This window comes from Trichomycterus rosablanca, chromosome 24, assembly GCF_030014385.1.
Source record: "Trichomycterus rosablanca isolate fTriRos1 chromosome 24, fTriRos1.hap1, whole genome shotgun sequence".
Classification (NCBI taxonomy): domain Eukaryota; kingdom Metazoa; phylum Chordata; class Actinopteri; order Siluriformes; family Trichomycteridae; genus Trichomycterus; species Trichomycterus rosablanca.
Genome location: NC_086011.1, coordinates 4142264 through 4155182, shown reverse-complemented (window position 1 = coordinate 4155182; position 12919 = coordinate 4142264). Strand labels below are relative to the sequence as shown.

General features: G+C 38.6%; 1 protein-coding gene across 3 annotated transcripts in view; it reads right to left on the bottom strand.

Moving 5' to 3' along the window:
• Positions 1-4737: 4737 nt before the first annotated feature.
• Positions 4738-12919, bottom strand: part of slmapa (sarcolemma associated protein a) — a 46722-nt gene continuing 38540 nt past the window's right edge. For 2 of the 3 annotated variants that reach the window (XM_062987116.1, XM_062987118.1), the window contains 7 exons: positions 12363-12488; positions 11902-11976; positions 10983-11288; positions 9227-9344; positions 8513-8684; positions 8273-8407; positions 4738-6184 (listed from right to left, as the gene is read on the bottom strand). In XM_062987116.1, the coding sequence (XP_062843186.1) occupies positions 6092-6184; positions 8273-8407; positions 8513-8684; positions 9227-9344; positions 10983-11288; positions 11902-11976; positions 12363-12488 (1025 nt within the window). In that variant the 3' untranslated portion in view covers positions 4738-6091. Of the gene's footprint in view, positions 6185-6967; positions 7056-8272; positions 8408-8512; positions 8685-9226; positions 9345-10982; positions 11289-11901; positions 11977-12362; positions 12489-12919 lie in introns of all 3 variants that reach the window. The other variant, XM_062987117.1, reaches the window with a different exon arrangement.

Below are 12919 nucleotides of genomic sequence, written 5' to 3'. Positions count from 1 at the left end.
ATGTGTTTGACCCATCTGGCATTTTTGTTACTAGCCTACTAACACTCAGCCTTGATAATAAATTTCATAATTGTAGATTTTTAAATGGAAATAATTGAAAGTTCTTTTAAAAAGATTTTTTATTTCAGTGGATGCTGCATATTTTCCAAGTTCATCCAGAAAGTCACCAGGGGAAGCTTCAAGTATCAGGTAAATAGTAGCTTCAGCTACAGGTAAATAGTCATGTTTATCACCATGGTGCATAAATATCGCAGCAGGAAGAAAGAAACAACATAGGGAAGGTGTGGAAGAATAACAGAACAATAACAGAACAACTTTACATCCACATATGCAAATATGGTGGAAGTATATCAAAGCATGCTAATAAGGGCAGCTCAGGTTTCTCTATTCCTGGCTATAGAGTCCAACCCTTCATAGGGCTATCCACAGAGTTCTCCAAGCCACCTATGAAGATATAAGCCCTCCAACAAGTCCTTCATTGGAGCTGACCTGGTGAACATCCATGCAAGATGGCCAAACCACTTCAGTTGACTGCTGTACATTCAAAAGAGTTGTGGATCTTTTCCAATGCTCTCCTAATCTAAAGGTCCTTATTTTGTTCATTTGTATATGAGAGCTTATGATTATAAATGAGAAAGGGGGCATAAACCTTGTATCCTTACTGAGGATGGGACAGATGAAGCTCATCAGTACAGCAAGGTGAAGAGCAATAAAACAGAAAACTTATTTTGTTATAGTTAAAAGTTACACTAACTTGGGACCAGGCGCTAACCTGACATTTAACTTCCTCCAAAATAATCAGGAACTAAAAAAACCTCATTAAAAGCATGGCAGAACATTATTAGAGACCAAACCCATAGTTTAGTTCATAAAAAAGTCAGTAGTTCTTAAAGGTTACCTAACAGTGTACACAGCCAAAACAGTATGAGCATCCTCTATATCCTGTCAATACAGTTCTGACCTGCTAAGGCAGGGACTATGCAAGACCTCTGAAGGTGTCCTGTAGTATCTGGTACCAGGATGTTACCAGCAGACCCATTAATGTGTCTACGTTGTGAGGTAAATAGTCCTACAGTGCATCCTGGCACCACCTCTTCAGACTGGTAAATGATGCACAAATGTCCAACTATTCACACAATTTGGGAGAAAACAGGATTCTTCAAGGTGAGCTTCATCTATTGCTTCATTGTCTAGTTGACAAATGTATACCTATTGTTGGACAGTGGAAGAGTTAGCATGGCAACTATGCATCCCATACGCAAAAGAGTTTAATGCAGTGTGTTGTAAAACAGTCTCCCAGTCACCAGCACTAAAAAAAACTGGCTGGCACGTGCTTTCTTGAAAACAGGTGACGCTAGTCGCTCTCTTTTTACACCGACTCATAAAATGTCTGGGAGATTTACAATCAGCTATTATCACATGCCATAAATACAATGTCTCTTGTACTCTCTGTCACAGATGTCTAAGGCCTTACTGGGGATCACAGATTACCTATAATAAGTAATGTATTCCTGTAGCCCAATCCTCATCTTTTATCTTTCTTATTTGCCAGGTTCAAACTCCACATTACGATCAGTCACAACAAAACAAAAAACAACTCAACCACAGAAAAACTGCACAGGATCAAGCTGTAAAAATCTCTGCCCTTGAGAAGAATCGATTGTGTCGACTATCTCCTGATGTGGTTTAGATCCTGCTGACTATAAAGCTTCCTGACAGATGGCCAAGATTTCTGTGTGAGGGTGTCGAGATGCCTGGGGTTTCAACAACAGAAAATATTGACTCAGCATCATGTTCACATTCTTTAATGTCACAGGTATGTCAGGTTCAGAGGAGACCGCAGAATTCGGTGCAGAATCTGAATTGCTTATGAATGATGACAAAAACTGAAGAAATTTTATTTAAAACCTTTACTATGACTATTTCTCTAAAAGGTACAATGAAAAAGAAAGCAGGCAGATGTGCAATCGTCATGAACAACCACTGAATGTACAATGGATCTTAAAGAAGCTCTTAGTGACCTGACCATCAGTTTCTCCAGTCAAATTCAAGTGCTGACATTTTTAAGCACTCCATTTGGAGACCCACTGTCCTGCAAGTGTACACTGCTCCAATCACATACATTTACATTTTCAGCATTTAGCAATGGATTTTTTATCCAAAGCGACTTACACAATGAGCTGAACACGATGAGCAATTGACCCAACAGTGGCAACTTGGTGGTGGCGGGGCTTGAACCGGCAACCTTCTGTTTACTAGTCCAGTACCTTAACCACTGAGCTATCACTGGCCCACATACCAATGTGTATACTCTACCAGGCAGTTTTAAAACTCTACACAGGTGTAGAGTTCTAAAGAATTGCACACTTTGGGAAGGATCCTTTCTGGTTCAGCATGTCAATGCCCCAACTCCCAAATTAAGGTACATAATAAAATAGTCTGGAGAGTTGCAGAGAGGTTTAGAAAAAGAGGCCAGAAGAACAAAGAGCACAAACTACAATATATATTAATATTAATGCCCGTGGGGAGTTTAGGTGTTTACATATTTTTGGTAATGCAGTGTAATTGTCAGATTCAGGCTTGACAGGTTGATTAGTCAATTAAGCATTACTCATCTTATATGTGTGCACAATACATTTATCAGTTCTCTGTTATACTGTACATCAACTGTGTTTACTATCAGTGTCCTCTCAGGACATCCATGAGCCGAATAAATCAAAAACACAACTTGCAGTGGAGAACTAATGTTTTTATTAAAACCATGCACATCACATGTGTTAGTGCAAAAACATAACTCTGTATTCCAGAAACTCTTCTGTAACTCTCTCAATTCATAACAAAATAGAATTATAGACAATTATCTATTCAGGAAAGTTAATTGAACTACTGCTTCTTAAAACTATATCTGCAAAAATATTAATAAACAAAAATACAAAAAATTATGTACAGGTTGAATGTCATGTACCTATTGTTTGGTTGTGCAGACTGCAGAGTTTGTAGATTTTATGAGTAGAATTATTGTATAGACTTCAGGTTTTGTCTTTTGTGCAAGTTAAATAAAAAAATCATGAAAAGAAAAACACTAGTGCCATTATGAGAAGTTGCATTAAAGCTGGCTTCACACCTACTACCTACTGGGCTTTGTGTTTTGGTGCTGTGTGTGTTTTCCCCCCCACTATATTATCTTATATTAATTGTAATTCTATTTTACATTTCAACACACTAGATATCTTAAGCTTACAAAACTATAAAAGTTTAAACAAATGTTAATAAAACAATATCAAACACTGAACTCTGACCTTTGATGAACAAGTAATAACTCTTAGGAAGACAGGCAGCAATGTTCGAATGTTTAGCGCCAGAAGAGACCTCTGACTGAGAGCGAGCCTGGAGGACTCCCTCACTCCTGCTTCTGACATCATCAACCATCTGAGTTACATTAAAGCATGGCTTTGTTTGAATCTTTCTAACCAACACAGACGTGAAGGTTAGAAATTCTGATTCTGTATCTCATAAATGCACAAAATACTCAAAGAATTAAAAGTGGAGCAGTCAGCAGAGCCTTTACATCAAGTCCAAACCAGGGGGTAGGCTTTCACTGTTCAGATTAAGTCAGCTAACCAGGCAGACAAATTTAAAATCAGCATTTTGGGTTTGCATCATTTATTGACCCTACCCAGGTATTTTATGTTTTTAGGGGCACAAAGGAATTTTTTTTGTTGCTCTGGTCCTTTCAGCATTTATAGGATGACATTTGCATCTCAGTTAATAGGTTTATTTATTTATTAGGCTTTGCAAACTCCACACAGAAAGGACCTAGACCACCCCACCTGGGGATCAAACCCAGGACCTTTTTGATGTAAGGTGACGGTGCTACCCACTGAGCCACCCAGTTAATAGGTTTAAGTTTACATAAGTAGAAACTCTCTAAACCACAAAGCCGAAAACGGTGCTTTACTACCTCGCCAAGTAATCCCTAATTATTATCATAATAATTATCATAATAATAATAACGATCATAATAAGATCATAAGGATCATCCTAACAGTGCATAATATACCATGCTACTAAACGGCATGCTGAAAACACACAGGGAGGTGATGCGTGTATCATTTTAGACCATGTTAAAGCTAAGTTAAATCATTAAATCAGTTTAATTTTAGTAAGTTTCATCATCAGCGTAGACAAAGCTGAGTGCAGCATAAATGCATATCAATTCTCATTTAAATGATTGAGTTACAGATTAGGAATGAAGACTAAGAACTGCTCTATATTTACCACAAATGTAAAGCTTGTTTAAGCAAATATGCATGTACTAAAATAATGGAGTGAGAATGTGACTTTTTGACCCCAAAAAAACTAGAAAAGTTTAACACTAATGACTGGCAGTGGTTGATACTACTACTACTACTTGCATGTGTGTTTGGCCAGCTTGTGTAGATAATAACAGTATCTATGCAAAGGTAGTAAGTGTGAAACCAGCTTAATAGGCTACAATTAAAACATTTGCAGATTTAGCTAGTGTACTAAACACCATAGACTGTAAGTGCTCACATGAACCTGGTATTTATCTTTGCTTCAAGAAGTGTCCTCTTAATGACCAAACAAACATAACCTGTGACTGATGATAAAAACAAAGCAAACAATAAGAATTGGTCTAGCGTGGGGGACAAATAAATGGAAAAAAAGAACGACCCCACTTTTTGAGAATGCACTGCAGCAGAACATTTACAGTGATCAGTGTCACTAATATTTATTTTGTGAATATTATATACATTTACACACATACATTCGTACGTACATATTTACAAAACAACGTCTAGGTCAGATTTTATTTAGCAAGGCGTTCTAGCAATGTGTGAATAAAAAAGGAACTTCACAGCAAAGCGCGCTCAAGGACGAGCTTCAGAGCAAACCTCTCCGTGCTACAACATGCTTTGCATTAGTTCATTTAGATTTTTTATTTATTTATGCTTTTCAAAATAGAAGGACTTTCTGACACCGTGGAACAAGATTAGGCATTTGTTTAATGAACGAGTTTATTTACATTGCAGCAGACAATATGTAACCCAACACCACACAAACTGCATTTTAATTCCGATTCATTTCTTAATTCCAGATTTTAAATCGGACCACATTCCCTTTCATTTCACCCTAAAAAATCTGACATTTCTGTGCTTCCATTACGTAAATGAATAGTAGCACTTTATTTAAATTCTGACTTTTTTATCTATTTTTTTCCTGACAGCTAGAGCTGCATGTTCCAGATAAGGCAGTAAGATCTCTGCAAACAGTCTGTACACAGAAACAACGTACTGCAGCTTTCTTGATCCCAAACTGTTCCAAACCTTAATAAAACAGTCAAATGGCAGGAAAGCTCGTCAGAAAACGCTACAACACATCTAACCCAATGCTGCCCGCCATCTCACATCTGAGTGAAATTAAAATTACAATATCATTAAAGTACTGTAGTGTCTTGAGCAGAAGGTTTTTAAGTCCACAATACAAATCAACAAGAGAACAATGAGCTCAGTGTGCTGCGACGGTGGAAACAGGTCGTCTGGAACGGAGAACAACAGCACAGAGAGACGATTCTGAATGAAACACCACATTAGTGGAGCATGAGTGGCACTTCACTGAGGACAAAAATGTGTCATGAGTGTTTACACGCATCTAGTAGTAGTTAAATCAGGCACTTTACCACATTGTGCCTCATCGTTTACCATTCATTTGGCTTTGCATCTATTGGGAATACCACATTAACACCTAACATGGCAAACCACAGAACAGAAAAACATTTGGTACCCCAGGAAAAAAAGCCTAGTTTAGGCCAACAGGATTCCCATCAAACTCAAAAGCAGATATATTTCTTTATCTATAATAAAAGTTACCATTACCATTTATACCCCCTCTTTCTCTAGAATATGTACATTTAAGTTTATACAGCCTAGACACCCTGGGGCAGCATTCACAAAACCAGAGGTAATCAATCAGAACTAAACCTGACCTCAGGATTAAAATAAACCTGACCTCAGGATTAAAATGATATTGGATAGAGAAGGTAAGCTGTGCTGCTTTGTGATGCTCTGGTTCAGGAGGAGCTCTTAGACAGACTGGGATACAGCACAACTGCTGTCACGGCAACCATCACAGCGACCACCGGCATCCAGGGCATCCAACCGGTCTAAAAAGAGACCGGAGAAAGAGTACAACAGATCTGAGGTCAACAACTGTGAGTAAACAGCAGCACCAGAGCCAACAGCAGAGCAGAAGAGAAAGAGTTGCAGAGAAAAAGAGGTGAGAATGAAATGGTGAACTGACAAAAAAAGTTGGCATTTATAAATAAATAAAGAAAAAATATAATGGCAAACAGTGTTAGTATTAAAGACCACAATGTTATAGTTATGGAAAATAAAAATACGATAAAAAATAGAAAATAAAAAAGTATCATGACATTTTAGTTAAATTACAAACTAGAATGAAGAGAATAAGACAAGAGCAGATCTTTTAACCCTGGAGGAGTTTTGCTATTAAAACACTTTCACCAAACATTCTTTCTTCAAATGTTACATGGAATAAAAGCAGTGTGAGAAAAGGTGGGTGAGAAAAGGAATAAAAGAAACCAAAATCTCTGCTGCACAAATTTACCTCCAAAGTGTTTCAGGCAAGACAAGTAATTAATGACCGTGGATTAGTGGATGAAATTGTACAAATGAGAAAGAAATGTTAACTTTCCCACCAAAAAGGGATTTTGGGTGAAGCATGAGTGTTTTTATGGTCATGCACATTTGATATACAAGACAAAGTGCAAAGTACAGAAAGAAAGAAAGAAAGAAAGAAAGAAAGAAAGAAAGAAAGAAAGAAAGAAAGAAAGAAAGAAAGAAAGAAAGAAAGAAAGAAAGAAAGAAAGAAAGAAAGAAAGAAAGAAAGAAAAAAAAACACACACACAGACAGAAGCACTGTGTACCTTTCTACCACTATTGGCTGAAGCACCAATACAGCAAAGCCAGGATAAGGCCGATGAAAATGGCTTGGACAGGCTGCAATATGGATGGCTAGAGGAGGGAAGGGATATTACAAGAATCAATCAACAGAAACTGGGTCTACAGGGGTGTGGCTAACTCAAAAACAAACAAAGACTCCAATGGAACATATAGTCCAGGGAGAAGGTAAATTAACATAAAACAATTACTGCATGTCTGATAGCAACAGATTTTAATATGAGGAGCAGGATATCAGGAACAAGGGCAGTGAGGAGCATTCATTACTGAAAATTAACAGCCTGAAAATGGTAATGAAGGGGCCCTCCACAACTTAAACATCTGAAGGTCTAATGTGGTAGTCAGATTATATACAAAAACTAGTTTGGGTACCTAAGTTGAATGGCATTTTTAGATTACTGTGATGTTTTTAAACAATCAGATGTAACTGGCTTAAGCTAGGAAATCTTTGCTGTATTAATTGTTTTGTGAAGAAGCTCATAAACGTGTAAGTAAGTGGTGGAGGGCCACTTTACATTTTCAGTTTAAGGAGTGCTATCTAACGGCATTAATCAACCAAAAGCAAAAGTGCATCATAATAGGTCAGGCTAGTGATGTTTAAAATGCTAAAAGCAGTGTACAGCTCTGTGCAACCAAAAGTCAAAAACTAAATAAAGAAAATAAGCATTATAAACAAGTGAAAGCTCAAAACAGGCTTAAACAACATGACCAAACAGGAACATGTTGTTTACACCTACACCTTTCATCTTGTCTAATTAAATGCATCAGAGTAGCCTACAAGGCACAAAACTGGTATCCTATATTTAGCCTGAATGTCTTATTTCCCAGTTGCCCTGCCAGAACTGCAGGACGTCAACTTTGTGCTGACTGTAATGTAGAAAGGATCTATAGCACCAGCAGCTAATTAACCGCGTTCAAACAGAGAGAGTCGCATCCTGTCTAATCAACACGGTGCTGAAATATTCTCACCAACAATGCAGGAATGAGAACGTCCTGCTTGGAAATGACAACAGCAGGCTCCCTCTCTTCCTGATACCATCTCTGATTAAACACTGAATGCAGTTCAGTTACACCGAGAGGATTATGTCTGATTTGTAAAGCTAATTTTACAGCCAGAGTAAACACTGTAAGGACCTTAACCACAGAGCTATCACTGTTTACTGAGGTTTTGTACACATGGTTATAAAGTGCACTATTGTACCTGTATGGCTGAAGGAAAGCATGAGTGGATTGGTAAACCTTGTGCCCCAAAGGGCAGGGAATGCACTCACGTTCTTGCCCTGCTCCTGCAGCAGTTTCAGGTTGACCTTGCACTGCTCCAGCTCATCATTAATGGAACGCTTCTCCTGCTCCGACTGATTATATCTCTGCCGCAGATCCGACAGCTGGTTCTGAGTGTCCTCATACTGGAGACAGAAATGAAACCACATACTCGGTTACCTCTTTTCCTAAACGTAGTAATCAAAGCATGAACTACTGTACCACCAGAAGTGATGTGAAATGTTCAGGACCTCTTTCTGAAGGATCTCAGTGTGGCTCTCAGCCTTGGCGAGCTGCACCTTCAGTCTTTTGGCGTCCTGCTGGTGCTGGTCCTGGATGGAACCCAGCTTGCTCTCCAGGTCACCTTGTGTTTTCTCCAGAGCGTTCAGGCTGCAGCTCAGCGTGGCGCTTTGCTCTCTGGAGCTTTACAAAGTCATACCATAACATATGCTGAAAAAGCCTCAAATATCAAATCCCATAATATGAGGCTAGCCTAAATTCCTTAAAATGACATTATCCAACTGTACACTCCAATGTTAAATGGTTGCACCAACAGGGTGTGCAATCGGACCCTGCCCATTAGCTTTAGCTTTTAAAAAGTTAGCTCGCTGTCTAGCTAAAGGTCATTTACAATTACAGACCCAAGTTACATAATTAAACTCTGTGATTTATTTACAGGTAGCCAGATGTTTTAAATGCATATACATACAATAACTAATTTAACATATGCAAACCACAAACAGAATGAAAGCTTGCCACCATTCGCATAGTGAAACATCCTAGAAATGATAGGTGCCAGGGGAAAATTACCAGGCAGGCTCGTATAACTAATTTATATGTGCAACCTTTGACTATTATGTTCTAAAAAAGCTGTTCTGGTAGGCTGTGGAGATGGGGTCTATTTGTGCAAATTAACCCAAAAACCCCCCAGCTAACTAACAAGTATCACTGAGGGATTTACTCACCTGCTTAGCTCCACCTCAAGCTTCTGCAGTTTTTCCAGCAGAGCCACTTTCTCTGAGCGCAGAGACTTACACTCTTCATGAAGGCTGGAACACTCGGCCTGTAGGTTCTCTAGTTTAGCTAAATGTAAGAGAGAGAGACAAGTTAGACTTCAGCTCTTTATGAAGCTTGGTGAAGCGTTAGAATCATTAGACAAAACAAAACTGCATAAAAAAGCTATTCGAAAAGCTAGCTAGATCATTTTTTACATTCATTTTCACCCATTGTGACTAATTACCCGACTGTATTTCACCTCTACTGCTGCAGACCTCCACTCTTGACTGAGGAGAGGATCAGTATCATGCACGGAGAGTCACACAGTGATGTGATCGTCCAATAATTGTTTATATAAGCACCTGACCTGCCGGTTGCAGAGCTGAGATTCGACTTTGTGTTCTAGCGCTGCACCAACCGAGTGCTCTGAAAGGTCTGAGTCTATCACTTGAGGTCTCTTTACTGTGGTTAAAAGCATTCTGCATGGTAACTCTCTTAATCCAGTAACATAGTACTCATTATTTTCACAAGAGCTCAATCAGTATTTACCCACCAACTGTGTGTCTGTTTACTGGAGTTTTCAATTCTACTTAATACCTACATATATGGCAGCTTGACACTTAATACCAAGCGTAATGTGTACATGTAAAGGAAAAGTCTATTCAAGGCTAAAATGTATCAATAAAACAACAAACTACAAATGCACACAAATACAAAAGATAAGTTGGTGGGAAGAGCCAGAAAACCAGTGTGGTTGGTGGGAAATGAAAGTTTCCATGACATGGGACAAGAAGAAAATATGCTTTGAGAATCAGGCCCCCCTCAAAGCTGGGCAAATAGATACCAGGTGTAAGCCTACTGTCAAGCACATGTTGTGCAAGCAGATGAATGGCTTAGAAAATAATGCTTAATTCTGTGCCTGTGTCATTAATTTCGATCCTGTTTGCTTTTGCATCTGACCCAAACTGTTTTTGAGGATCAGAGCTCTGCATCTTAGTCCCAGAGTGTAAACGATGTTTTTTCTGTTGAACATCAGCATTACAATAACGGTGGAGAAATCAAGCAGCAGCATCACGCCGGGCACCACGCTTGCTTACTTTTAATTTGTAAACACAAGGAGAGTAAAAATAAGTTAGGATTGTTACATTTGGAAACAGTTCTGCGATGTGATTTAGTATAAATGTGCTGATACAGAGCAGAGATGCTGTTTTTTAAATATTTATATACAGCAGGGTTTTGGAGGCTGCAGGAAATGGAAAATCATTTAAGACACTATGAACAACAAAACGTTGGGGTTGACCATAATGATATGATGTTTTTCCAAACACAATGGCATGTCTCAAAAAAACCTCACAGAGACAGGATACAACTGTAATCAAAAGTTTACGTACATTTGTGTGGTACGCACCATTTGTTTGGTATTTAGAAGAAATACTTTTCATTAAGTAATTGTTTTATGCGTTGAAACAAATAGAATTGATTGGTATTACTTGCTGACATGTATAAAGATCAGATTTTATGAGCAATTAATTGAATACAGGCAGTTCCAAAGGTTTCATAACCTTTTTTGAAAGACACTAAAGCCTTAATAACCAGATTATTCTGTAAGTGCAGGCTTGAAGGATGTGGTTAATCGGAGTAAAAACAGTATATAAGGCTGTAATACAAGGCTGACGGAATAACAGATGATGAAGTGTTATACGCGGTAATATACGCGGTGAGCACCTTGCAGCTGTGAGGCTCGCTCCTGGTTCTGGCTCTGCAGCTTGAAGTTTTCCTGCAGGTTGTTGATTTCCAGCTCGTACTGGGACGCAGATTTTCTCCACATGTCGAGTTCGGTAGTGACCGTGCTAAGGTCTTTCTGTAGGACAGAGATCTCGCGCTCCCTCTCCGCAGTGGCAGCATCCATGGCGTGGCGGAGCATGACCACTTCCTCCTGGGCACTGTAGAGTTCCTCTCGCGTGTTAGTGATAGTGTTCTCCCTCTGCTCACGCAGGGACTCCATGTCTGACTGCAGCTTTGCTAGCTGGTCTACAGAAGGACACAGAGATAAAAGTTTACATACTCAAATACAGTCAGCTCCATAATGATTGACATTTTAATCTGACTACACATATAAGCACATGGTTTGTTAAATGCTGCTGCAACTGTGACTGGAACTGGGTTCTATAATTAGATGAGACAAAAATGAAGTTAAGTTACCACTGTTAAGCATGGTAAACAACCTTATTAGAATATACATGGCATCACTGACTCTGTTACGTACACTATAGGGCCAAAAGTATTTGGACGTCTAACCTAAACAAAAAGCTGCGGTGTGATGTAAAATATTTTTTACATCAACAATAATGTAGTTTTGGTTAACTCATTTTACAAGGTTTTCATTGTTTGTTTTTTAAACTTAATTAGATCTTATCTTTTTGACATTTCTATCCCAAATCTAGGTCAACAATGATTTTTACACATGCAACACAGAGTGGTAGAATGGTAATTGTTTATCTCTATTCTATCAAGTAATTATACATCTGTATGTAACCAGATGTAACAAGAAAAAACAGGGATTTCTTGCGCTAAACAGTTACATTTTGTTAAAGCATAAAATGAATAAATAAGCTAAATAAATTCCGCTCTAATTTTCACTCACTCTGTAGGTATTGGATCTGTTTGGCTGATTCCTCAGTTTGCTGCCTGTTGGTTCTCCGCTCCTCTTCAAGTAAGGCTAAAAGTGAATGAATAGTAGAACTTTTAACACAGTGCAAATAACAACAAAAAGCTGTGGTTAAAAGTAACTGATACAGAAACACGACACAATCAGAGAACTGCAAGAAATCCGATGACAAGTATTTGATTAGAGGGTTTACATGTACCTGAGAAATCTGATCATGTAAAATCTCTTGGTTACATAAGTCATCTAATTTCACAATGTTACATGATGATGTGAAACTGTTTACCAGATTTTAGATTTTTACCTCACTGGAAGGGAACTGACCAGACAGCTCTGACACATGTTCATATACGTTATTATAAAACTAAAATTACATGCACATCACTATGGGACTGAATGCTAAAATAATGACATTATTGAAGTAACAGGTAAATAAATACCCTGTAGTTCGAGACACTTCTGCTTGCCAGTGTTGGCGAGCTCCTGTGCTTCCAGCAGCTCTCGGTGCAACTGGTCGATGACCTGCTCTGTGTCTTCAGGCTCCAGGTTTGCCCGCTGCAGCTCATCTGGACAAACAGAAAATGACACCATCAGATACCACAAAGGTTTAAGTATAGTCAGCAGGGCCTGAACACAAAAAAGTGAACAAGTGAGCAAAAAAAAAAACTTTGTAAAGACAATAACACCTTCATAGTTTTTTTTTCTTGATGTCTAAAGAGATTAATCGAAAATATTGTACACATGGCTAGTGCAGTTAAAAACGTCAGAGTATAATTAGAAGTGCTCCCCAGTCCCAAGCCAAACAACAGCAGCCGCAGCAGGCAACCAGAGTGCAAAATCAGAACCCAAGTGTACCTCATGTAGACATATTAGTGACTGCACTGAATTTGCACTATTAAATTAGATGGTAGTCATTACCATACGGTACCATGTAATGGAAAGGGGCCATGAGTTTCGTTGACAGACACGCCCACTTCATTAATCTTAATGGGACCCA